The 25,515-nt window shown below is 46.8% G+C and overlaps 1 protein-coding gene across 2 annotated transcripts in view; it reads right to left on the reverse strand.

Moving 5' to 3' along the window:
• Positions 1-597: 597 nt before the first annotated feature.
• ANO8 (anoctamin 8) overlaps positions 598-25,515 on the reverse strand; it is a 525,215-nt gene continuing 500,297 nt past the window's right edge. For both annotated transcript variants that reach the window (XM_069648985.1, XM_069648993.1), the window contains 3 exons: positions 17,726-17,857; positions 12,237-12,347; positions 598-8,786 (listed from right to left, as the gene is read on the reverse strand). In XM_069648985.1, the coding sequence (XP_069505086.1) occupies positions 8,115-8,786; positions 12,237-12,347; positions 17,726-17,857 (915 nt within the window). In that variant the 3' untranslated portion in view covers positions 598-8,114. The remainder of the gene's footprint in view (positions 8,787-12,236; positions 12,348-17,725; positions 17,858-25,515) is intronic.

Raw genomic sequence — 25,515 nt, forward strand, 5'->3', positions numbered from 1 at the left:
CTTTAAACAACAAATGTAATTGAATGTGTATTAAACAACAGCCTTGATAAGGACCCCTCGGGGTCAAAACTCGTGTCAGTGACCACCACTAGACCATGTGTCTACACTACTTAAAATAAAAAATCTTACTGATAAACACTGCACCTAGCGTGAGAATCTTTTTATGCATAAGATTCACTGAATACCGAGAATTGCAAGATGACCAGAACTGTTTACTCGTTTATATGTGGGGTGGGAATTCATCTACTTGTGGGCAAGCCTTTGGCGCTTCAAGACTGTGCATTATGAAAGAGTAATAGCATAACATATGAGCAAATCAGTCATTGAGATATATGTTTCTCCTGGTCCCAGGAACCTCTAGCCACAGATCTCAATTACCCATGCCCCCTCACGGTTAAAGATCACTTTGATAGTCTCGGGAGGATAGCTCAGGGGCAAGGTGTTCGCCTTGGAAGCAAGATGACACGCAGCAACACAGGTTCGATCCCCGGGTCCAAGCTTAGAAACCTCTGGGTATTAAGCGTGTTATAAATAACCTATAATTTCGTTTCGTAGTGGCTGTCAGCCACAAGTCTAGAAAATGAATAGGAGAACCAATTTCTTGAAATATACTTTTATTGCAGATTTTACAAAAATATGAGAAAATAAATTAACAAGAAATAAATTATTCCCCTCCCTCGCATTTTTTTGTTACTTTTTTCCTTAATTAAAAACAAACAAAACACAGCCCCAGACCGTTCTTTATACAGGAATTTGCACCTGAAATAAGACAGACATCACAGACCACAAGTATACAGTAGTGTGTGTAGAAGAATGATGAACATTGTCCCCAGGTGATGAAGGGTCCACCTACTGGTCGGATGAGGGACTGCGTTCCTCTTTTCATCACCTGCCCCGTTTACCAAAGCCACAGGTGTAGCCCCGCAGGAGGATAACGGTTGGAAACATTGATATGTGTTAAGACACAGCCTGCCATAGAAAGCTGCATGGTGGATGCATCGGCTGGGGTGAAAAAAACACAGAGGGGCCTTGTGGGGTTTTATCCTTACACCACGATCACCCCTTAAACTCGATTCCGAACACAGAATCTGATTCTGCATTTGAGGTTCAAGAGCAACCGTTGGTACATTGTAAATGTTGCAAGAAATCCAACTGATAAATAAGCGGGGGCACAGATTACGAGTAGGGGTGCATTTTTCACATTTTCATACATTTGCTTCTTGGGAGAACTCTTTAATTGAGGGATAAAGAAGACACTGGTTGAGAAAATAAATCTGTTAGTCACCTAGTGACATCCATTATCTGTAGGGTGTTAAAGGTATCCTTGCTTGAAGGGAAGATCTGATCCTATAAGAGACAAATGCTGCCATTTATGGGTTCAATAATGTATACATTCAAGCTTTTTTTTTTTACTTGCTGGAAAATTTAGAGATATTTAACACCATTTTAAAAATGAGGCTTCCATGCCATCCAGAGTCGACATTAACATTTATACTGGAGTGGGGGAGCTGTTTGGTACTTTGGGGTAACAACTTGATAAAGGGGGCCAGCATGACCAACCCAGCACGCAAACCTAATTTAGCGGTAAAGACACCCCAGTTCTGCTTTGTGGACAAATCATTTATGCATGCATTTCATCACTTGGAAGCTGCATACGAACTGCACCGCATATTACCTCCATGTGGTAATACGCCGGCCTAGACGGGTGTTACATGATACACCCATGCATGGGCAGAAAGCCTGGATAGCAAGATACCTTAATTTAGCAAGCTTGTTGCAGCCCATCCTTATCCTATTTGGAGGTTGATGAGTTGGGCACCGTTGATGATATGTACTGTAGCCAATCCTTGACCCGTTGGGAAAGGTTGGTGGCCATGTTAAATCTGTGGAATAAATATTTTCTAGTTATTGATATCAAATATTTTGTTTGATTTTTAAAGTCATTTTCCCCCAGTGGCGAGATCATGGAAGTATCTAGAGGTCAAAAGACGAGAGAGGGTTTTGAGGACCTATGGATGTATCCTTGTCTGTCTGTGCCGATGAGGGATGTCGTAAGCGTCTAAATGAAAAAGCATAATGATTTAAAGGATGCAACTTTTAGTTTGACCCTTTTGTGGTTGGGCAATTTCATTGGTTGGCATGGATCAATGTTCTGACCATAGGATGGAGAACAAACTCATTTTTGGGTTATTGTATTTGACTGAGATTTACCGTAAATGGAGGATGCGTGACAGTATTCCATTAGAAATGATAAGAGGGAGCAAACTAAGAGAAGGCGGGAGTGATAACAGACTTTGTGGACATGTAAGTGCTAAAACAAATGTACTCATCAGGTAGGCCTGAGCAGGAGACAAACGTGACTTCATTTAGTAAGTATTTGTTACCAGCTCGCCCAACAGAAGATTGATCCGCCCCCCATCCCCCAGCCCCATCCTCAGATGCTGCTCTTTGGGATGAAGAGAGCGACTCCTCTTCCCTATGTGCAGTAAATGCTGTGGACCTTATGAGGAGGAAAGGGGAACTTTCTTGCTTCTTTCTTTTAAGCAAATCTCCAGGACCACAGCCAGCGTTAAACGCTAGCAGTAAAGGGAACACCCACAAACATCTGGAGAAAGGCAGCTGTGGAATACATTGTACACTCCTTGTACTCATAAAAGAAAAGACATTTTAAAAGGTAATAAAGTAAACAAAAAAATTGACAATTAACCTGAATTAGGCCAAAGATGGGGTGATTAACTGCGAGACAAGGACCCCTATCATTTTGAAGAATTTAGTTCCCACTGCAGCAAAAGCTTTGATATGTGACACTTTATTCTCTGGGAAGGTCTGATAACTACTTAGCCGCAGTGCTGGCCTTTAATAAAAGCTGGTGCCACCACAGCATGGGAACGCATGTATTACTAATATATAGATCTTGCGGAGGATGTGGTCTTGCGTGACCTATTCAGCTAAGCTGTGAAGTGCAGCCTGTGGCCATGACGGAAAGAAAAATTCTGAATGGCCAAGTGCCACATAATAAAAGCAATCCATATGGAAAAGTGCCCAATAACAAACAAAGCATTCCAGGTGGTAGAAAGCCAGTACATGGAGCAGAGGTTCAGGATACTTTGTTATTTGACTTTCCACCTCAACACCTGCCCCTTAACCAGAGAATACTTCATTAATGACCACACTTAGTTCAATGGAACATTTAGTCAACGCATCCCTGATCCACCAAAGGAGCCAAAGTACAATGTTTTGCTGGATCTCATGGACCAGTTCTGAGGAATAGGATTCTTTCATTGAATGTTAGAAACAGGAGCAGACACATGATGACATCCACACAAACAGAGTAGACCCACACACAGTGGACAACATTCTTTGCAATCTTGCAATTGACTCCCCCCCAAAACCCCAAACTGGGGGCCGCCCCTGGCAGGGACGTAAACCATTTTGTGCTGGCATTTTGGTTAATCACACAGAGACAACATTTTCAGAAGGAGGCAGTTCAGGAACAATTATAAAATGCTTGCATATGTCCGGAAAGTGGATTACTCTCTTGGAGGTACAAAACCTATGGACTAAAAAGAGAAAAAAGGTGGACTACTCTTGGAGATATAAAACCTGCGGACTTAAAGTAAAAAAAGAAAACATTCGGTTGGCTTCATCTTATGATACCGTGCTCTCTGCCAAACCAGCTCACAAAGGACCTTTATTTTTAGTTGCCCATGCTGGAAAACCTAACATTGCGACGCCCCTTTTGTCAAGAGAGGACCTCAAGCCGTGCAACATTCCCATGGCAGTTCATACTTTAGTAGAAAATAAATTGCTTTTCAAAATAACGCAATGTAAACATATTAAGCGGAGTGCTTTAAAGTATGTTGATCCTTCCACAGTGTCTTTCCGAAGGAGGCTACCTCGCTTGCAGAACCCAGGACGTGCTCCACAGCAGCAAAAGGCTACATGGTCTAACCCAAATTGTTTAACCTAGCACCCATCACGGTCCCGTGCTCAAGCAGGACGTCTGGACTGCTCGACAGTCAAGCACTTTCCTTAGATTTATTTTACCTCTCAAGGTGCAGCATGTTTCCCAGCTAGATTAGTATTCTGTAAGGACAGACATTGATCTTCTTAAAATAAATTATTTTGCTGCTATGGCTGATCCTTGCCGTCATGTCTTACACGGCCGCCATCTTGAAAAAGATTCATGAGAGATACAGGAAACCTTCAAGAAGGACTCACTGGCCAGCTCTGAAATATTCCAGCCTCCTCCCATCAAACCCATTTGGAAGCCACAATCATGCAGACTATGGTTTCTGACCTTCCAAACCTATATGCACAAGGTATTAGGGACATTGTCTTATTGCCATCACCAAAACATTTGGTAGATTTTTCCAACTCATTCTTCCCAATCGCAAAAAGAGAGAAAATAAAAAGATACAGTGACGCAGAGTTCCAGTTCCGTACGCCAATCGTCGCCTCACCTCCTGGCAGGCGCTATCGGGACCTGCTCTCTGCCTTAAGCCGTCTGAAGAAGAATGGAATTTGAGTTGATTAGTGCAAAAACGTTTCATCCATGCATGGAGATATGTCATTCTGAACATGTCCGGATCTGTTCACCAAGCAGAAAGTTCATTGAGTGCTCAGGAGGAAATGGAGGCTCAATGCTAGGTCTAAAGGCAGCGGAGGCAGAGTGCAGCTATTAAAAGTCAAAGATCTGGCCTGGGTGTCAGAAGTGACTGGACCTTTCCCGAGTGATTTGCTCCTAAGGAGTGGGGCTTTTTCTTATAGTTACACAAATCTTTTGGGCACACAGAAGAAAAAGTGGGCTTAGTACCGATCTGATCTGGGTGTAAGGAGTGACTAAGTATAACACCTTTTGGAGGATAGTTCTTCTTTGAAACGCCCAAGAACAATGGCCACAATAAGCCCATAATGAGCAGGATTTCGCAATCTTCTAGGGAGCTCCAGGCAGATAGCATAAAGTCATACTATATACCTTGAAACACTTTTTGGGCCACAACTTTCCAAGAGCATGAAACAGGAACGACTTTAGGTGAAAACAAATCCTCACAGGGTGATTATTTGAATCGTGTCTCCAAAATACAGTGGCTTATAGAAGCGTTAGGTGCTATTACACGGAGAGAAGGTTCTTGGCAACGGCCATTCATGCAAGGAACCAGAGGCCGTGCCCATGCCTGCATGCGGGAATTTTACCCTTTAACGCCCAAATATCCTTCTGCTAGGCTCATGTGGCAGGTGGAACCTTGTAAGGTACCTGGGAGTTTATCCAAGTTCTGCCAAATGCACTTACTGTGTCCATCTCTTAGCTTGGGTCAGGATCTGCACTCAGCCCTCAATTCTCTGTTTACTCTAGGTTTTATATCGGGCAAGGACATGATCAATATTTATGGTGCAATGCCCAATTGTTTTATAGAAAATGAATAGCAGGGCAGAGCAAGACTCTTTTGCACTAAACACGAGCCATTAGATGCCAAGTAGAGATACAAGCAACTTTTTGGCAAACGTTTGTGGAACTGTATCTAGGTCAGGCAGGGCTCAGCGTGACACCTGTGCCCCGGAGAGCGAGTTGGTGACAGCTGGCACATCCAATGCGTAGCTGCAATTGGGGACGAGAAAAGGGATCACTTACTCTGTCCTGCCCTGTGTTAGAAGCACCATAAGACTAGGCAGCGTGGGTGAATGCACCTCGGGCCTCCCAACTTTTGCACCCCCACCGCTGGTCCGAGGACTGTGAAGGTGATCAGCTCTGTATTATGGACCATGGGCAGCTCAATCAGATGATATGCAACTGAACGGCCAAGGTAGAAAGCACATCTCAACATGGGGCACAGTGGAGCCAGCATACAGAGGAGGCGGAGCCATCTATGCTAACCATCCATCTGGTAAAGCGAGGGGGTGAGCAACAAGTGCACGTGCCATCTATGCTAACCATCCATCTGGTAAAGCGAGGGGGTGAGCAACAAGTGCACGTGCCATCTATGCTAACCATCCATCTGGTAAAGCGAGGGGGTGAGGGAGAAGTGCACGTGCCATCTATGCTAACTATCCAATGGTAAAGCTAGGGGGTGAGCAACAAGTGCACGTGCACGTGCCATCTATGCTAACTATCCAATGGTAAAGCTAGGGGGTGAGCAACAAGTGCACGTGCCATCTATGCTAACCCTCCATCTGATAAAGCGACGGGGTGAGCAACAAGTGCACGTGTCATCTATGCTAACCATCCATCTGGTACATTTGATAAAGCCAGGGGGTGAGGAACAAGTGCACATTTAATTTTTAGAATCGTTTTTTGTTTTAGGAAATGTCCCCTCTGCACTTGATTCTGATATTTGATCCGCTTGTGATGGGATTTCATTTTTGGGGTTGGGTGCGCTGTTGAATTCCTCATCCACATTCCATGGTAACCTGCCCTACAAACACCCATATCTAGGGTTGCAGTGGCCTACACTGGGACTTGTAGTACATAGGCGCCATTTTAAATCCATGGCGTCCCTCGTTCTTTTGCATGAAATGCACTACATGCCAAGAGCGCTGGGAACCTTGTGGGCCATCGTAGGTAGCATGCACAACTCCAGCAATGGAGTTCTACCTCGCCTTGTAGTGCAGTCTAAGATCCCACTACAACGACCACCAAAATAAACACCGATTTTTAAAGAAACTATATATGGGGGGGTGGGGTAAGTGATTAAAACGGATGAGGAGGGATTATAAACGAAGGGAAATAGAGGGTTGTGGGGGGACCCCCCCCAAATAAAAAAAGGTAGTTTATTCAGTAAAAATGTTTAGCTAAAACAGATTGCATTATTTTTTCGTTCAGTAAAATGACATGTAACCCACAAGACCTACCACACAATTCCTCTCAATGCTGATCTGCTCTACCCCTTATGTTTGTGCACTGGGTACCTCCGCATAGATCACCTGAAGCAAAACCTGCTGTACCACCGAAGATTGTGGACTGGGTAACTCCACATCGCTCACCACAATAATGATCTGCTGTGCTACTCCCTGGTGGTGTTCTGGGGCATCAATGCAGCAGGCCTTAGCCACATCTTAGTACTAATCTGTGGCCTATTCCATCAAATGTGTTGGGCTACAGATCCACACATCTCATTTGGTTGAGCTTCCCGTTGCTGGTGCATATATCACAATCACCGGAAACCTTGCATATGGTTTTGCCACTGCACTGCCAGTTGAACAATGTTGCCCTCCTCTGCCAGCTGTGGCAGGTGGCACTACCAGCTACGCTTGAACAATAGAACAAACTTTGATCCGCAGTAGTCCCTATACTTCGCTTACATCTGATAATGTGCCTTATTTCAGATGTTGTAGTGAGTGCAGCCTCCTAAACCAACACAGGTTCTCAATGTAGCCTGACTGGTGCCACCAATTCAGTTTCAATACTGCAGCAACCACACACCTGCTTGAGAGCCCACATCTTGATCAGCAGCGTCCACTGATACCCCTGTGTGAAGAATGCAATACTACACTGCAGAGCTACTGCAGTGTTGGAGCCTAAATATAGCTCTGCCAAAGCATCTTAAGCCTGACCTTCTGTTTCAGTACTGGCTACCACGCCTTAATCTGCCAATGCCCTCCCATGTTGAACAGCACCACTCGCTGGGTACCAAATACTACTACGCCACTCTTCCGCCCCACAAATCTGTCAATGCACTTCCGCTGTGGACTTCCCCATCTCCTGCTACCCCCACAGCTCTGTAGGAGTATTAGGAAACAATCTGATCCTCACCCATGACAGCCTTCAATGTTGCAATATTAGCCGCCCCAGCCACACCTCTCTATATCACTCTGCCTTGCATCAAACCCAGCAAGCCTCCATCGCTTCTCAAGTTTGCAATTTTGTGTGTGCCTCGTTTCTTGAGTTTATCGAGATTTGTGGGCCGAATACCAAAGCAACAAACGCCTTGATTTACACTCTCCAAACCAGGCCAGGTTATTCTGTTGGCTTGTCGCCATCTACGCATACAAGTAACAATTTTGGCTTATGTGATAAAAAGGCTTTGAAGGAGAAATTGTGTGACAATTTGAGGCCTTTCATTCTGCTTGAGGAACAGATGGAACTGGTTCCCCCTCCAAACCACCTTTCACGTTCCCTATAGTTTATGGCCTATGTTTTCAATGTCACATTTGATTTCTGTGTCCTCAGGGCAGCTGTCCTCGGAGACGCCATTGAGGTGCGATTTGCCGGGCACTCGATCGGCACTGTCTGTCGAAGTGTTAGGCCGTGGCTGGCTAGAGATGGCTCCAGCCCCATTGCTATTGGCTTCCGCTTTGCCCCCAAAATTGAAAAGTTTCCCTGGGTTGAATGGCTTGGTGGGCGATTGTACCTTCTCAGTCGCCGCTTCCTTTTTAGTCTCTGGTGATTTCAAAAACTTGAAGCTCAAGAACCCTGGTAGCTTGGTCTCACTACTGGTCGGGGACTGGGGTGACTTGGCAGATGTTACACCTCCACCTGTGGTGCCGCTCCCTGACAAAAACTTGCTCTGCAGCGGGATAATCTGCTTCAGCTTCATCACGTTGTTGCCGGCAAGCAGTGATGTCGGCCTCTTAGGCTTGTCCGAGCCGTGGGACCCACTGCTACCTTTGGATTTTAAGTGGCCCTTCTCATGGGCCGCACCTGGCCCCGGGGCATCAGCCTTGCCCTCGTCCCTGTTTGACTCGCGCTCTTTCCTGGCATGGTATTCCGCGTGCCGCTGACGCTCCTCCTCCTCTCGCTTCCGCCTCTGTTGCTGTTGGTAATGGTGCTGGGCCTGGCGCTCATGTTTCTGGGGATAGTCAAGATTAAGAAAAGTCAAGAATTAGAATTCTTAACGCAAAGACTGTTCAAGACAAAAAAGAGTTACAATCACTTGGCAGGTCAGGATTTCACTGTGAGGGGGGGCAGCCTCCCGTAATGCGGGAGGTGTCCACAAGTGTCGGTGCTATGGATTCAACATGCTAATTTCTTAAAGGTAGACACTATTCTCGAGAAAGTCCCAGGTGTCCACAAACAATCAAACAATTATACTACCATAGTGCTTTGTGGCTTCTCTTTAAATAAAACCTTAACAGGACAAATTCTAGGACTAACACCGGGTGAACATTTTCTATCATTTATTATCCCTTACGTCCTTTCATACTGAATATTCAAAATTCATGATAAATCACATTCACATAATAGAAACAAGTCAACATTTCGGAAAATATACTTCAACAGTTGGGATTAAAATAAATAAATAAATTGAAACAATTATATGAAAGTATCATTCTACTTATAGTCAATACTGTGAAATAACACTGAAAACTAACATGAAAATCTCCTATTTTTCACATGTCCACAAAGACAAAACGTGGAATTGAATAAACCCGTTGCCATTAAGTTTCCATTTAGAAACAAACTCTAAATGCAGGATGAAAAATGTAAATGTTTCATGGATGTTGATGTTGAACCCAGCAAATGTGTTAATTGTGCCTGGGATGGTTAACTGCCTATTAGTTTGGAAGGATATTATAAAGGGTGAATTGAATTGAATCAATATTTTATTTCTATCACGCTCATACAGAAGTGTTTCAGAGCGCAACAAGGCAAGGGAGGGGAACAAGGGAGAATAAAACAACGATTTTACTAGGCCCAGTGACATTGAGAACGTGCAAATGTATGAGAGAGGGGGAGGGGAAAAGTGCAAGGAAGGGGGGAGAAATGGAAAGTGCGGAGCAAAAGGAGAACAGAATAAATAATAATAAAAGCAACAAAAGTGGTAGTGCAGCCAGCAAGTGGCAAGTGCTGAGTTTAAGGTAGCAGACAGGGTAGGTCAGATAAGTGTAGGAAGGAAAAGAGGGGGGTGTATGGGTACAGATACAGATCCCAGTGCAAGGGGTGGCCCGGAGGCAGTGCGGGGGGGTGGCAAGGTGAGCAGGAACCTGGGCACGGAGGACAGAGGGTGGCCAGGTGCACAGTGCCAAGAGAGACCAGATCAGTAGGTGAGAAGGGGCAAAGGCAGAAGCGAAGAGGAAGGTCTTGAGGTGCTTCCGGAACCGGATATGGTTCTCCTCATGTTTTAGAATGGCAGGGAGGCTGTTCCAGAGGGAGGCCCCAGCCGAAGACAGATCTACCACCAGCCCATTTCTTTGAAAATGGACTGACCCTGGGGGAGTTAGAGGTAGAGGAGCTAAGAGCTCGAGAGGGGAGGTATTTGCGGAGGGATAGCGGAAGGTATTTTGGACCCAGGCCCCAGCAAGCCATGTGGACAATGCAGAGGGTTTTGAATATAATCCTTGCATCCACTGGGAGCCAATGGAGAGAACTTAGAGCTGGAGAGATACAATCCCAGGGCTTGAGGCCAAGGACAAGTCTTGCAGTCCTGTTCTGGATTAGTTGCAGAGGGCGGAGAGTAGAGGCAGGTAGATTTAGAAAGAGGCTGTAACAATAGTCCAACCTAGAGAGAACCAGAGCTTGGGAGACAGTGAGCTTCTGGGGGGAAGGAGAGGAAAGGCAGAGTACCTCTGAGGAGGTGCAGTAGGAGGTATAACTTTTTAGAGACATAGATCTGGGGGGAGAAGGAAAGTGTGGAATCAAAGATGACCCTGAGTTTCTTAGCCTCGCAGGTGGGGGTAGGAGGAGGCACAATTGGCACAAATATATGCTTTCTGGGCTCAACGACAAGGCTTCATTTTAGAAGGAGATAGTCTGCTTTCTGAAGATTTTGCGTAGCCTGGTCAGGGTAGTCCAGGCGGAAACACATACCTGCCAGATTAGATTACTTCAAAATCCTGCAAAACCCGATCATAGGCTTCTTCACTCGGTCAGTGGTGTTAATCTGACCATTGCAATCGCTTTCAGTCGCAGGGAATCGTGTGTGCTTCTCTCACTATTTAGCAGAGGCGCCAATAAAAAGACCTACGTTTGGAAATTGCAGTGCCCGGCTTCTCACAATGGATTGTTTGCTGTTTGAAGCAGGCCTGGGTCCCATCTTTGACTCTAGAAACCTCCAAGATAAATCGGTCTTACTGGCCAGCTTTGTTGCCCTAAATGGTTCATTTAAAAGGCACCGCAGTCCAAAGAGATTGATCAAAACTACAAGTGGGCACATGCATTAATTTATCAAACTGTCCAACATGTCCCCGTAAAATCATGCCACACTGGCATGTCAGGCTGGCAACAAATATAGCTCGTCCTCTCTCGACTATTAGAATATGTCGTTTATCACATAGCTACAGCAGTGTTTCCTGTTGGTAGTAAGGCAAATACCATGTATAACTGTTAGCCAATTTAATGGCAGAGATTGCCTGCGGGGTGGTGTGCCGCTTTGGGAAAGAGCGCCATTTGCATAAGCTACCCCTGGAAAGACTGCCATACCAAACAAGGAATGAATTCCAAAATGCTCAACTTTATCAGTGTCTCATATTAAGAGATTATGCAATAATTCCACTAGAGTGTCCGTTCGCAGGTCTGAAAGCCTGTGATTAGGGTTAGAAAGCCGGGGTACACCCGTGCTCAAACACATTGGAGAAGATCTTGGAAATGACGCCACAGTACAGGATTTCTGAATACGGTGGGACAATCACAAACTGTACTGGGACCGGAAGCTTTCTTACAGAAGGGATCTCTCATCTAAAAAGGAGGGATGAATCTTTCAGGTGTTTTCCCCATTTCCTCCAAAATTCCTCTCAGGGAGATTAGAGAACAGCCAGATTCTCCCCAAGAGACAGTGATCGAAGTGTATGAAAAGAAGTAGTGGAACTATGTTCCCTGCTAGCCTGATCCCACTCCCCACAAACCCCATTGCCCGCCCCCTCCCACGCGCAATCCATACGCCCTAACAGACACATATGATGTTTAAGGGAACGTTCAGTGCAGTGCAAGTTTCAACTTCTTCCTACAATTTTATTTCAAAACTAAACTATTTCAGAATGGTTTCTTTTTCAAATAAATATATAGGAACAGTAAAACGTATTCATGAAAAGTGGAGGTGGACCGCTCCCAACCGCTGGCAAGAGGTCACTTTCTGACCACCCCACGAGATATTCCCAGCCTAGATTGGCCGGCCTCTCAGTTACGGCCCCAGCAGACCCATTCTCTCATACATGACTGAATGTGCTGGGCTAACCGGGTCACAGGGTGGCTGCCCCATATAGAGGCGTTGGGAGTCCAGCTGCCGCGTGCTTCTCACAGAGTTCCCACAGTGGACACAAGCATAACCTTCGTGCACATAGACATGCCCCAGGCAGCAATTTACCTTGAATGCCTCTCTGCGTTTGTACTCCAGCTTTGCCATTTCCTCTGCCACCCAGGCGGGGATATCTGGGATCGCCACATGGATGATGTACTTCAAGAGCATGGCGAAGTGCTGTAGCGACAGGAAAACAGAACCGGTGACGTTTCCTCCCTGAGACATCGATCACAATGCAGTTTCAAAACATACAGCTAGAAGGCGTCACTAGCACTAAATAGCCTGTGAGTGACATCAACACACCCGCACCCCACATTTCACAGGCAAACCTTTGACTTTCAGGGATAAGTCCTTGTTTTCCAGACACTGTTTCCATGTGGTGCTGAACTCCTAAGCTGTAGTGTTTTGGGGCGCTTTGGCACATGTGTTTGGGCTGAAAAGAACAATAGGCGTGGCTAGCAGAACTAGTGTCCTTTGGACTTCACCTCCCTGAAAAGCTGATGGGACCCTAGCATCGCCAAGCTTTGTAATTGACCTAGCTTTAAAGTTAAACATATGTATCCCTCTGTGCAAATTATTCAGCAGCCACTCTGCCTCCTTGGTCCACAGGGAGTGTACCAAAACACTTCAGACACAAAGGGTGCTAGCCCAACAAGTACTTAAATGGGAAAACACATTAGAGTCATGTTTCCAAACTTGCTATAAATCCCTGTTCTCCCAATTTGGCTGAAGAAACCTTTCCCCAAGTGTTCAGTGAAAACCTAGATTTAGCAGCATTCCCCAGGACACAGTCTGTCCGCTCTCCCTCAGCTCCCTAGAAGACATGCAATTAGAACCTATGTGGCCGAGCAGTACCACTAGCCGAGCCGTAGCGTCCTACAGACTTCTCGCTAGGTTCCTTATTCAAGCCGGGCATGAATAAAAAGTGAGACTGGGCTCCTCAAACCTCCACTTCCCCAAACCGTCAAATAGAGTGTGGTTTTCAGAAGATCCACAATTAATTATTATAGATGAGAAAGGACATTTTATATAATCAACTGTAACGCTCACCTGATTCCCGTAGAGGCGCCGGTCTTGACTGGGCGTATACCGTATCTGCAAAGGTGATGTGTAACACACGGCTGGCTCTTTGGGCTGGACCTCTGTGCACTGTATGTCTGACTTGAAGGGTAAGATGTCTTAGGTAAGTGAACGCCGTGCTCTCCATCTGCCTCGGGGCAGGGTGCTGTAACCAGTTTCTTCACTGGATAAGGGGAGCAGGCCTCTTGACTTCAGAGGACTGCTGTCCGTCGTTTACTGCACGAACGGTAAGTTTCGAGTAATTCTAATGTCTTTAAAAGTCTTTAGTAATGATGTCTCTTGTTTTTGCAGGGTTCCGGCGATGGCGGATGACGGGCTGAAGTGAGTTGAAGATGGAGCCCGTGTGATGAATAGAAGCGCCTGGAAGCACGTAAGTAAGCGCTTGTTGCCTGCTTCACGATGCGCTCTAACTGTCTTTTTATTTTGCAGGTACAAGTTCGGAGCGGCTGCAGGGTGCCGGAATACCCACTGGGTTAGATGTGGAAAGGAGTAATGGCACGTGAGTATTAAAGTTCCCCAATGTCTTTAAACGCACCTTGTTTTGTCTTTCAGATGCGGGATGCAGCGCCGAAGGCCTCCGGAGCGTGCGAAGAGTTGGTAAGCTTTTGTCTTTCAGATGCCGGAATGCAGCGCGAGGCGTTGGTGACAGCCGATGGACCAGGTAAGTGAAGAGCTGTCACTGAAGACCGTAATGCTAACCTGTTCTTTCTTGTCTTTATAGGTGTTGCTGAAGACTGGATTCAGGATGGTAAGCCTTTTTCCTTAGGCCCAGGATCAGATGCAGAAGACACGATGAGCGTTCTGCTGCAGAGGATGCAGAATAACGCAAAGCAAGATTCATCCATCGGGTGTGGTTTAAATAGCCTCCTGTAGTGCTTAGGTGTCTCCTTCCACAGCCACGCCTAGGTAAGAAAAGAGTTCCTGCTTTCCAGAAGAGTTCCAGTGTTCTGAATCTAGGGAGTGGCTCCTGCCCCACCCAACAGGAAAAGTAGTTCCAAACAGAAGAGGATCAGAGGCTCAACTGGCAGGCAAGTAAGCAGCATGGTCTGCTGCAGGTAAGTCCACCCAAGCATTATGAGCCCGGCGCTTCCAGCGCTGGGACTGGGCATATTTATGAGCCTGGTGCCACTGGCGCCAGGACTGGGTCCAAAAGGTCCCAATTGGGACTGGTTGGCACTCGGAACCTGGGTTATGGATCTGCTTCCAAGGGAGTTGGGAAAACCCTGACCTTTTGGAAGCATTATCATGACATCAACTGACTTTCAAATGAAATTATTTGAGACTTGTTAGCACTGGGTTTTATTACTTGTCGTATGGAAAAGGCATCAACATTCTTTTCCAATTATTGCGTTCCACTCAACCCGAGCTCTGCCCTCTAGCGCTCTTGGATCCAAGACTTTTCACTGTTTCTTAAAGCTAGTAATTCTGGATGTTTCTCATGTAGTAACCAGAATATACATTTCCGGGTGACACATCTTGAGCTTCTGTGCCTGCTCCCAGTTCCCTATGTCACACAGACATGGCCCGCTAGGATTACTGTGCTTCCGTAGAGTTCTACTCAAAGCAAGACAACACGTCAATCGCTATCCTGCAAGGGGGATAGGTCCTCATGAAGCACTATCTGTAAACTCTTCTCGTGGCTCCAGCCCATAGCCATTTATAAATCCTACTCACCTGGTGCTGTCGTTGCATGCCAAGCGAGATATTAGTCATACTCCACACCCTTAGATGTGTCTGCTGACAGTCGCCCAGCAAAACTGAGAGTGAGGGCAGTTTTGGAGGTGTGAATTTCTGCAGTGCAAATCTGTTATAGATTCACCTGCTGTGTAAAAATCATAAAGAGTAACGCAATTAACACAAATGTGCCAACTGTGTGGCCATCAGTTTCGCCCTCCAGGTTTCTTCAAGGCAATTACATCAAATCAAATTGCTCATGCGGGGTGTGCAGCCTTAGAATATTTGCCCCTCCATCATTTCCAACTCATGGTCGATAGGAATTTGTTACTCTTTCACTGTCAAGTGACACAACCTTAAGTGTAGCAAGCAAACGAAGACCATTCCTTATTAGTTCCCGTTCATCTTCTGCAAAATCTGCATGTCGCTCACTTCTTAAAGTCTCAATAGATTGTGGAAAAATTCCTGATCTTATTAGCCGAGGTTCCCTGCCCCACATGAACCGACGTAAGCTGCACTGGTACAGGTTACGTCAGTGTGTGAGGAATGGAAGGCGAAACTGATGGCCATACAGTTGGCACATTTGTGTACATTGAGTCACTCTTTACTAGCACACCTGAACATTTATAAGTTACCAATGACAATACAAATAGTTGGATTTTAAATTGTTGAGTGGTGTCATGTACTACTTGAATATACTTAGGGAAATAGATGAAGTGTAGTTAATCTTAAGGCCTTTGGTTGTGAGCCTTCCCTTTAGCAGAGCAGCTCTCAACAACAATTGCTTTGATATATGTTTAGTGGCGCAGTCCAGTTTAATTGGGCAACCAGCCCGCCTTTTTGTTCACAGGTACACAACATTCATCATATACAGTTAGCTTAGAGCAAAGACCTTCAATAACTGTGGTGTTCGCTATAGAAACCCGTTACAAGACTTCTCCATTATGACTGAACACGAAGGCCACAAACTTTACTAATGTGAACAGAATATACAATCCGTCCTCTTCAGAGATGTCTGCTGCCACCTTCAGAGGAAGGTTCACCAGTAGTATTCAAAAATCAGAAAGTCTGCAATGCGATGACTTAGGTTTACACTCACAGCCTTATGGCTGCAGCTACAGAAGGGAGCCAGAGGCGACTCGCTCACGCCAATGTAAGACTGCAAGTGTACACATTACCTGGCCTTTGCAACACCGTTTGCAGTTACAATACACGCACATCCCATTTCACAACTTTTGGATGGAAATTATTTGTTGCCAACATTTAATTCAATCAATTCCTAAGTAAACTACATCCCAGTTGCTTGATCTAAACACAGGGCGCCTAAAACCATTCTCGCATGCTGAAGTGCCATCTCTGGGAGTTTAAAGTTACATGTTGTTGCATTTAATCCCGATCTTATATTTCTCGGAATTCGAGCGGATTTCCCACCCTCCCTCATACACCCTAGCTAGGATATCCTAAATTACACGCTTCCATGAATCTGTACCCTGTAATCTTCAGCATCTCTTCCGACTGTCTAATGTTTATGCTGGGCTTCCGGGCACACTCTGCCCTGAGCACATCATTCATCATGACACCAACTTACAGTTCTGCAAAGAAGCCAGCCAACCCATTTTCATAGCTAGTTCCTGCAAGCGCCCCTTATGATCCAGCCATGGGCATTCATTTGCCATACTTTTCTTACTCTAGGTTCGGTTTCACGCCTCAGTAGGCACTGCTCAGATCAAGAAACCAGCTCATTGACAGGGGACTGTGAGAAGCTTGGCCACTCGAGAGATGCAAAGCGAAGATCCTCCAGTGGTTGAGCGATGGTCTCTTAGAACCAGGAGGCAGCCTTGGTGGTTGCGTCTTGGTTTGGGGTAAGGCTGTGCGGGCATGGTGCGTGTGGGTACCCTTTGTGGTAAACCTAAGCACTCCCACTATTGTGAAACCTCCCTTCAAGTAATAAATGCCAGTGGTGGGAACACTGCTGTTGATGCTCGCCATCTGCACAGAATAAGCCTGTCCAGTCCATTTTAGTTGGCAAGCCACTGCTGCTACCAGCTGGAGGTATCGTGCAGATTTCTGAATCCTGTGTCCAACACTCGTAAGGCCTGAATCAGGCACAGCTCTCATTAATTAACCCCAATTTGGATTTAGCAGCCAGAAAATAATTTAAGGGCAACCCTTTTGAACTGGAAGCCTACACAAGGATCTTATAATCTAGATAATTGCCTGTGCCTGTCCTAGCAGGGCGCTGCATCATTTGAACTCAGGTGCCGTCTTCCTCCTGATAGGTATGTCCTTTCAGAGGCCTAGTGAAGTGCGCGTGTGCACGCACGCACGCTTTCTAGCATTACCACAGATCAATCGCTCTCAAACTCTTGCTTTAGCGCAGGACTTCCCAGGTAAATGGATCAATTAGGGGGGCAGAGGAGGAGGATCGGTCAGAAGATATTGTGGAGGGGATGAGTGAGCTACCTGCCTAGGGCCTTTTGGTGATTGTACCGCTCTGTGTGCCACAATGTCTAGATCATGGACATGGCAGGTTTTTTTACGACTACGTCCCGATTGTTCTTCCGGCCTCACATATTACTCCTCAATCAGCCTGCCCTCTTCCACTCTCACCAACCTTCTCAATCGCATCTTCCTTGCGCATTGAGATGGCCTTAGAGCAGTGTAAACAATATACAAGAACCTCACAATTCATAGCATTGACCCGGATTCAAATTCAGGTATCCTACTGCACAGTCCCCACCTCCCCATCCCTGGAATGGGAACATTGGCTTGTCTCTGAATCCCTTGCTCATTATGTGTACCTCCAATACCACGATGAGGATGACTGCGGTCTCTGGGCTGAGCCATGGAAACAGCCTCTGTAACTGGCCACACTGACCAATTAGGTAGCAGTTCACAATGATAGCGATTACCCCCATGGCCTCCATAACATTCTGAAAAACAAAGGTGGGGAAAAAGAGGTAGAGGTTACAAATCAAATATGAGGGACTCACCGTATACCTGACCAGATACCTCCTCACAATCTTCACGGTCTGCTCCACAGTTACATAATGCATCAGCCAACCAGAGTGGTGAAACAGCCACGTCATCTAGTTGGTGCCTCGTGGAAATGGCAGTAATGACAACCTATGTCATGCATTCTATTTCTGAGCTATGTGGAACATTATATGCCTGAATCACAAAGCACTTTAAAATGCCGATGTTTGGAAGGCCGCGTTGGCAAATGCAACTCCTGTGTAATAAATATGCTCCCATAACCAACCAGCAGACGCCAGAGCAGAGCACTGGCCCTCACACGTCTATTGCACACATACAGCAAACTAGTTCTGGGCTCCAATTGATCACTTTAGCAGCTCACACTTACGCTGCTGGAGAACATAAGGGGCTGGTTCTGATTACAGCAAGGCCCTGAAACATCAATTCAGGGGCTCTAAAGGAAGCACGCCACTCTCACCGACTCCAGAAATGGACACATTTATACAGGTATGCAAGTAAGATATTAAAGTGACAGTACTGTACTGACTAAATATAGAAACAGCATAAAACACATTTCAGAGGCTGCTGGATTGTTGAGTGGGCCCATAAAGCAAGTGTCTGCCTAATTATAATTGTGTTAGGGCAAAATTACATTGTTGGGGATTGTGCTGTCTTTAGGATCTCCTAAATCTTGACCCCTTTTTTTTTTTTTACTCAGAGGAATTTCTGTCCCCTATTTATTACATGGTCCATGAACTCTTCTAGGAGAGAAGTGCCCTTTAAGTAACCAGTTTTGCCCATGGGTGCTTCTAGCACCCTGTATTGGTTTTGGGGGAAAGCCGATGTAACCTCATTCGTATCCCAATGTATCATTTTGATAGCCGCTGTGGTGTCAGTGTTTATTTAATTCCTGCTCTCAACCATTTTGTTTCTTGGTCCTTTCTTTGTTGCAATGCAGGCCTAAACAGGGCCGTTGTCCACACATGGATTCAATTTAAGCCCTGTCCTGCATCCTCTATAGTTATAATTCTAACTGGTTATTTATAACACGCTTAATACCCAGAGGTTTCTAGAGGTTTCTAAATGCAGCCCCGGGATCGAACCTGTGCTGCTCTGGGTCGTCTTTCTTCCAGGACGAACACGTTGCCCCTGAGCTATCCTCCAGAGTTGTTTGGGCTGGTTTAAAATTGTCCCTGGCCTTAGACTTGCCAAAGAACTGCATGGGCTGTGATTATTGTGTGGTGGTTTTTGGGGCCAACCTATGTTTGTCACTTCTTTTTTGTGAATGTTGGGCGGGCTTTATAACCTGAGTGTATGGGGTGCACACAGCAGCCAAAGGTATCTAGGGGAGACTCTATTCCTACACTCGAGCATGTCCGATGTTTGGCAGTCCGGCAGGTTCATTTACTTGTAGGAGGATTTCCGGCATTTTTAAGTCATTCCTGCATTTCTAGGATTAGATGTGGCCATACTGGCCAGACCCTGTGTCTTGGACTAAGGTCCGGTTTGGATGTTTCAGCTGTTGGGTGTGTTTCCTGGGCTGTCCTTGTCCTTCCACTGGCCCCTTCTTGTTGGGTGGGCCAGGCTTGCCATGATAGGACCATTTTCTGGGCCACTTTAGTATCACTTTCTGTTTTTACTGTCTTTGTTCCCTGCCTTGATGTTGGATGCTGCTGTCGCCTGATGGCCATTTGTACCCCAATGCGCCACTTCACATGCTTGTCGGGCCCTTACTGGGTAGCCCCTACTGTAGACTTCCTCGCGTGAGTGTCTTCTAATGGTGACTGCCTTCCCTTATTCTTTGAGCTGCTGGAACCGCACCTTTACCATTCTTTTCACTTATGGTGGGTCCTGCTGCAGGAAGGGAAATTCGTCATTTTGGTCACTGGGGTTCACGTTGGTCCAGGGTTCATGTCCCTTTAGGACTCCATCCATTAGCTCTCTCCCTGTGTTGTTTTGCCTTAATCAAACTGTCCTTTTGGGAGCTATTAGCGTGAGGACCTCCCTCTGGGCCCTGGGTTGGTGGGTTATTATGGATACTTTCCCTCAAGAGTCCCCATGTTCCAGGTTTGAAGATCTCTGCAGGTGTACCTCCAAACGGATTTACATTGGGGCTGAATCCTGCTTGGCTGCATCTACCCCTGGGACTGCTGGGTCTCAAACCTGGTCCTCGATCTCTTAAAGAGGGCCAACATTAGGCCTTTTGTGTCCTGCGAGACCATGCAATGGGTCTCTGAGGAAAGGGTTGCTAGGGACACTTGCAGGTGTGCCGCTTCAGTAGGCAGAGTCCTAGGTGCCAGGAGTATGTTGTTTGCCTGTAAGGGAGTAGTTTCTTACCTGTAACTCCATTTCTCCACTGTTGCCATCTTTCATGGATTCACATGCTGTGAATATTTCCCGTAAGGCTGGGAAACCTCGGTAACTTTAACTTCGCGTTTTCCTATGGAAAGCTTCGACACTTTAGTGTCCCATCAACATCCTTTTTGGGTGCTTTAGGCCCAACAAATAGGACGTCTGGTATAAAGAGCCCCGCCCCCGCGGCTTCCCTTCAGGTTTTAAACTCCAAAGTAGAAGGAACACAAACCCAGGTTTGCCTGCAGGGGCGGCTGGCGGGCGCATGTGAATTCAAGAAAGATACCTACGCTGGAGAAATGGAGTTACAGAAACAACTTCCTTCTCCAGCATTGGATCTTTCATGGATTCACATGCTGTGAATAGATTATATAGCAGTACAACCAATGTGTGGAGGTGTGTCACAGGCAAACCAACAAACAGTATTTTATCACATACATGAGACAACAAACCCAGCGAGTGATATAGCAAATAGAAAGAACCCTGAAGCTGCGGGGCCTACCTTACTGAAACAGGCGTTGGAGGACCGCACGTTCCACCTGCACATCTTCTACATGTTGCTGCCCCAGACAGTAATGCCTGGTGAAGGTATGCAGCATGCCCAAGAGGCTGCCTGGCAAATGTCCACCAGCGGTATCCCAGACCACAACGCCGCTGACGCCGTGGACTGCGTAAAATGAGCCTTCGGAGTACCCTTCAAAGGCTTGCAAGCTTTTGTGTGACAAAACGAAATTGTAGAGGAAACCCAACGGGAAAGTCCTTGCTTGGAGATGACTGCCCCTTGTTGGAAGGGGCAAACGCCACAAACAGCTGCTTTGACTTCCTCAAGTCCTGTGTGCGATTCATATAAAACTTTATGGCCCTCTTAACGTCCAGAGAATGCAGGGCCTTTTCCGCTGGCGTGGATGCATTAGCAAAGAACGAGGGTAATGCAATAGAGGCCAGTTTGTGAAATGCCAATGGCACTTTCGGGATAAAGTGTGGGTTAGCAGCCAGGAAGCCGTCGACATGGGTTCAAAAGGAGGCTTCATCAAAGCCGAAAGGACTACATTAGGGCTCCACACCGGTGCAAACCTCTTCACGGGAGGAAATGTCCGAAACAACCCCTTCAGAAAATGTTTGACTAAGCGATCACTAAACAGAGGAGCAGTATGGCGCTTTCTCGTGAACCTAGAAATCGCAGCCAAGTGCGCCTTAATGGATGACAACGCCAGGCCCCCTTCTGCCAGGTGTAACAAGTACGGGAGAACCTGAGCGGGGAAACGTCCAAAGGCTCAATCTCAGGATGACCCTTACACCAGTCACAGAATCTCGTCCACTTATGACCATACGAGACATTCGTGGAAGGCGACCTCACTGCCTCCAAGATCCGTCGACACTCTCTGGATATCCCTAGATGACCGAACTCTGAGTAATCAGGAGCCACTCCGCCAGGCTGAGGGATGCTGGATCGTGATACCACACCCTGCTCTCGTCCTGAGACAGATCCGGATCCGCTCCCAACCAAACTGTTCCTCCACCGCCAGATGAAGGAGGTCTGAAAACCATGTCTACCTGAGCCAGAACGGGGCGACTAGAATCACCCGGCACTGGTATTTCCGAACCCACTGGATGGTCCTCCGAATAAGTGGGTATGGGGGAAACGCATACCCGAAGAGGCCCGTCCACGGGGACGAAAACGCATCCCCCAATGTCTTGGGATGAGCCCATCTGCTGGCAAACTACCGACACTGCTTGTTTTCCTCGTAACAAACAGAGCCAACGGAGGATGCCCCCATTGCTGGAAGATTCTTGCCACCTGCTGCTCCTTCAGCCTCCACTCGTGCAGCTGACCTGACTAGCGTCCCTGCTGAGCACGTCCGCTTTAACATTCAGAACTCCTGGCAGATGGAAAGCGACAATGCTGATCTCTTGAGCTAGAGACCAATGCCAAATGCCCTGCGCTTCCTTTGACAGGACTCTGGAATGTGTGCTCCTCTGTTTCCTTAACTAGAACATTGTGGTGGTATTGTCCGTTTACACCCTCACCACTGCACCGCCCTCAACTCGAGCACATTGATATGAAACATAGTCTCCACCCAAGACCATACGCCCCGTACCTGTGACTCTGAGGTGTGCCCCCCACCCTACCTGGGAAGCATCTGCCACAATTGTAAACTGGAACTCCGGTTCCAGCAAGGGCATGCCCCTCACAAGATTGGTCGTGCACGTCCACCACTGAAGGGTATCCACCAAGCCCTTGTTGACCACCAACTTGTCCGACCATAATCCTCGACTCTGCGACCACCTGTCTGCAAGGAACTCCTGCACTGGCCTCATGAACATGCGGCAATTGGGAAGAAGAGGGATAAACAACGCCATGGCCGCCAACAGCGACATGTAACCCTGGACCGAGAACCACTGCCCCCCCTCTCCACTCGCTTGCCTTGGACCACAACTTTTCCACCCATTCACTGGAAGGCTTTACCAGATTGTCCCGGGTAAGAAACTGCACCTGAGAAACACCAACTCTCTGGACGGCATCAAATATGAAGTTGATGGCGAATCCCAGCCGTTGCAACAGCCGCATAGTTGCCATGAGAGACTCTCGTGCCCTTTCCTGCAACGAACCCCTCACCAACCAATCGTTCAGGTAGGGGTACACATTATGACCCTCCCTCCGGAGGAAGGCCGCCTCCGGGGCCAGATACTTCGTAAACATCCTGGGGGAAGACTTCAGGCCAAACGGGGGGACCCAAAACTGATAGTGCTCCTCTCCGACCACAAAACGCAGAAACTTGCGGTGCTTCCACCTCATAGGGATGTGAAAATAGGCATCCTGCAGATCCAACGGTGGCACCAAACGGATGACATCTTGAAGGGTGAGCATCTTGAACTTCAGGCGTTGCAGATTCTTGTTCAATGCCCCAAGAACTAAAATAGGCCTCCACTTGCCGTTGGGCTTCTTCACGACTGGAAGTAGACCCCCTGGCCCCGTTCCGCAACTGGAACTGGTTCTATCGCTCCTTTTCCCAGCATGAGAACCACCTCCTGCTGCACGATAGGAAGATTGCGGCTGCAGCACATGCACTGGCAGAATAGGGACCGGAGGACGCCGGAACTTCAATGAGCGGCCAAGACGCACCGTGTCTAGCACCCAGCGATCTGATGTTATCTTTTGCCAGTCGTCACCATGGAATGCAACCCTGCCCCCTAGCAGATTGTCCATATGGCACTCATTGTTGAGCTTTTGATTGCCTTCCCTTAGTCGCCGAGTGAAAGATACCAATGATGGAGAACAGGAGTTACAGGTAAGCAACTTACTCCTTCTCCAGCATTGGATCTTTCATGGATTCACATGCGTTGAATAGAATACATAGCAGTTGTATAGGGAGCATGTATCTCTCCAACACTTTTCAATCTATATATTAGACCTCTCTGTAGCCTGCTGGAATAATATGGTGTCACGTTTTTCAACTATGCAGACCATACCCAGCAGATCCTGGAAATCATCAAGGATTACGACACTGGCCTTAGGAATCAGACTTCAATCTATGGGGGGATAGAGCAATGGATGAATGAAAACTGTCTCTGCCTCCAAGGAGCAAAAACTGAACTGTTATTGTTTGGCAGCCCAGGGGCAAGAGCAAAGCTAGGGAATGAATATGAACAATTTCTCATCAAAGACAGTCCCATAACTGTAGATGAAAAAGTGAAGACTCAGTGTTTTTTAATGCCTCCCTCAGCACTGAAACACAGACTAGTTACCTAGTAAAAAACTAATTATTACCTGCAACTTCTTGGGAATATACAACCCTTCGTTATAGAAGTCAACTGTGCCTCGATTGGGCGAGCCATATTCCTTCACGGCTCGACTACTGCAACTCCCTATATATAGGGGCCATGAAAAAATGCATTCACCGCTTGCAAGAACATAAATCATCAGGGAGGGAATCCCTGCACTGGTTGCCTATTTCAGCCTGTATCCACTTTAAAACAGCCACCCTAGTGCAAAAGTGCTTATATGGAAAAGCACCAATATATCTAAAGTCCCGTACATTCCTCTACAGCTCTCACCGTGCCCTGAGGTCAGCTATCACGGGAACAATCAGATCTCTTAAGTTTAAAATAGCGGTGGAACTTGGTAGGGACTGCCCCACGAGGGCAGCCCATGTGTGGAACTCACTCCCATACAAGCTCCGTTTTTTTCTTTGAAAAAAATGTAAAGACATTCTGTGCTCAATTGAAAACCCTGCTCGTCAAATAAATTAATTCTGGCCAAACTCAGAAAAAGTAGTTGTCTGTCCTTTTTATGTACGTCCTGTTTTTAATCTGGTGTCTTCCGTGAGTATATTTGTGTTCTGATGCCTCAGGGTTACAGGCGCGGTTCAGACAGACAAATCTAGTCATGCTAGGTCGGTGGTCCAAGGATAAAAGCCTACCTTACTGGAATAGGTGATGCAGGATGGCCCTTCCGACTCTGGACTCCACTGCATCCTGTTTCTCCAGGCAATAGTGCCTTACAAATGTGTGCAGCACTGCCCAGGTAGCAGCCCTGCATATGTCAGTTAGTGGAATTCCTGCCCACATGTCTGCCGATGCTCCAACTGCTCTGATGGAATGGGCGCGCACGGCGCCCTCAAAGGCTTTTTAGCTTCCAAATGACATTGCGGATGGGACTCATCTGGCTAGCCCCCCGTTTAGAGATGCGTTTGCCCTTGTTTGATGGACCAAAGGCTACTAGAAACTCCACCTTCCAGGAGACATATTTAATGTGCAGTGTAGCCATTGGTTGCAAAGGTGGTTTCATGAGGGCAGTCAAGACTGTATTAAACCCCCACTGCGATGGTACTTTTTGGGCCGGAGGGTATGTCCAAAACAAGTCCTCCATGAAATGTTTGAGAATGCTTTTGCTGAATAGAGGGGTATGGACTTTTCTTCTGCTATACCTAGAAAACGCCGCTAAATGCACTTGGATCGATGCTTGGGACAAACCTCCCTTTGCGAGGCTTAGGAGGAATGGTAGAAGGAGGTGCGGTTGTATCTGAAGTGGGTTCAGTTGCTGACGATCACACCGTTTTCAGAACCAGCTACATTTATGGCCATCGGATTTATTGGTTGACTTCACTCTTGCGATCTGAAGGATTTCCCTGCAGTCGTCTGGCATTTCTATTTGACCAAATTATGCAAAGTCGGGAGCCGTGGTGTGAGTTTTAGCAACACTGTGTCTTGGTGTCATATCTGCCTGCTGTTCTGCGACAGAAGGTTGGGAGCTGTCCCGAGG

This window comes from Ambystoma mexicanum, chromosome 1p (assembly GCF_040938575.1).
Source record: "Ambystoma mexicanum isolate Mex_15411 chromosome 1p, UKY_AmexF1_1, whole genome shotgun sequence".
Taxonomy (NCBI): domain Eukaryota; kingdom Metazoa; phylum Chordata; class Amphibia; order Caudata; family Ambystomatidae; genus Ambystoma; species Ambystoma mexicanum.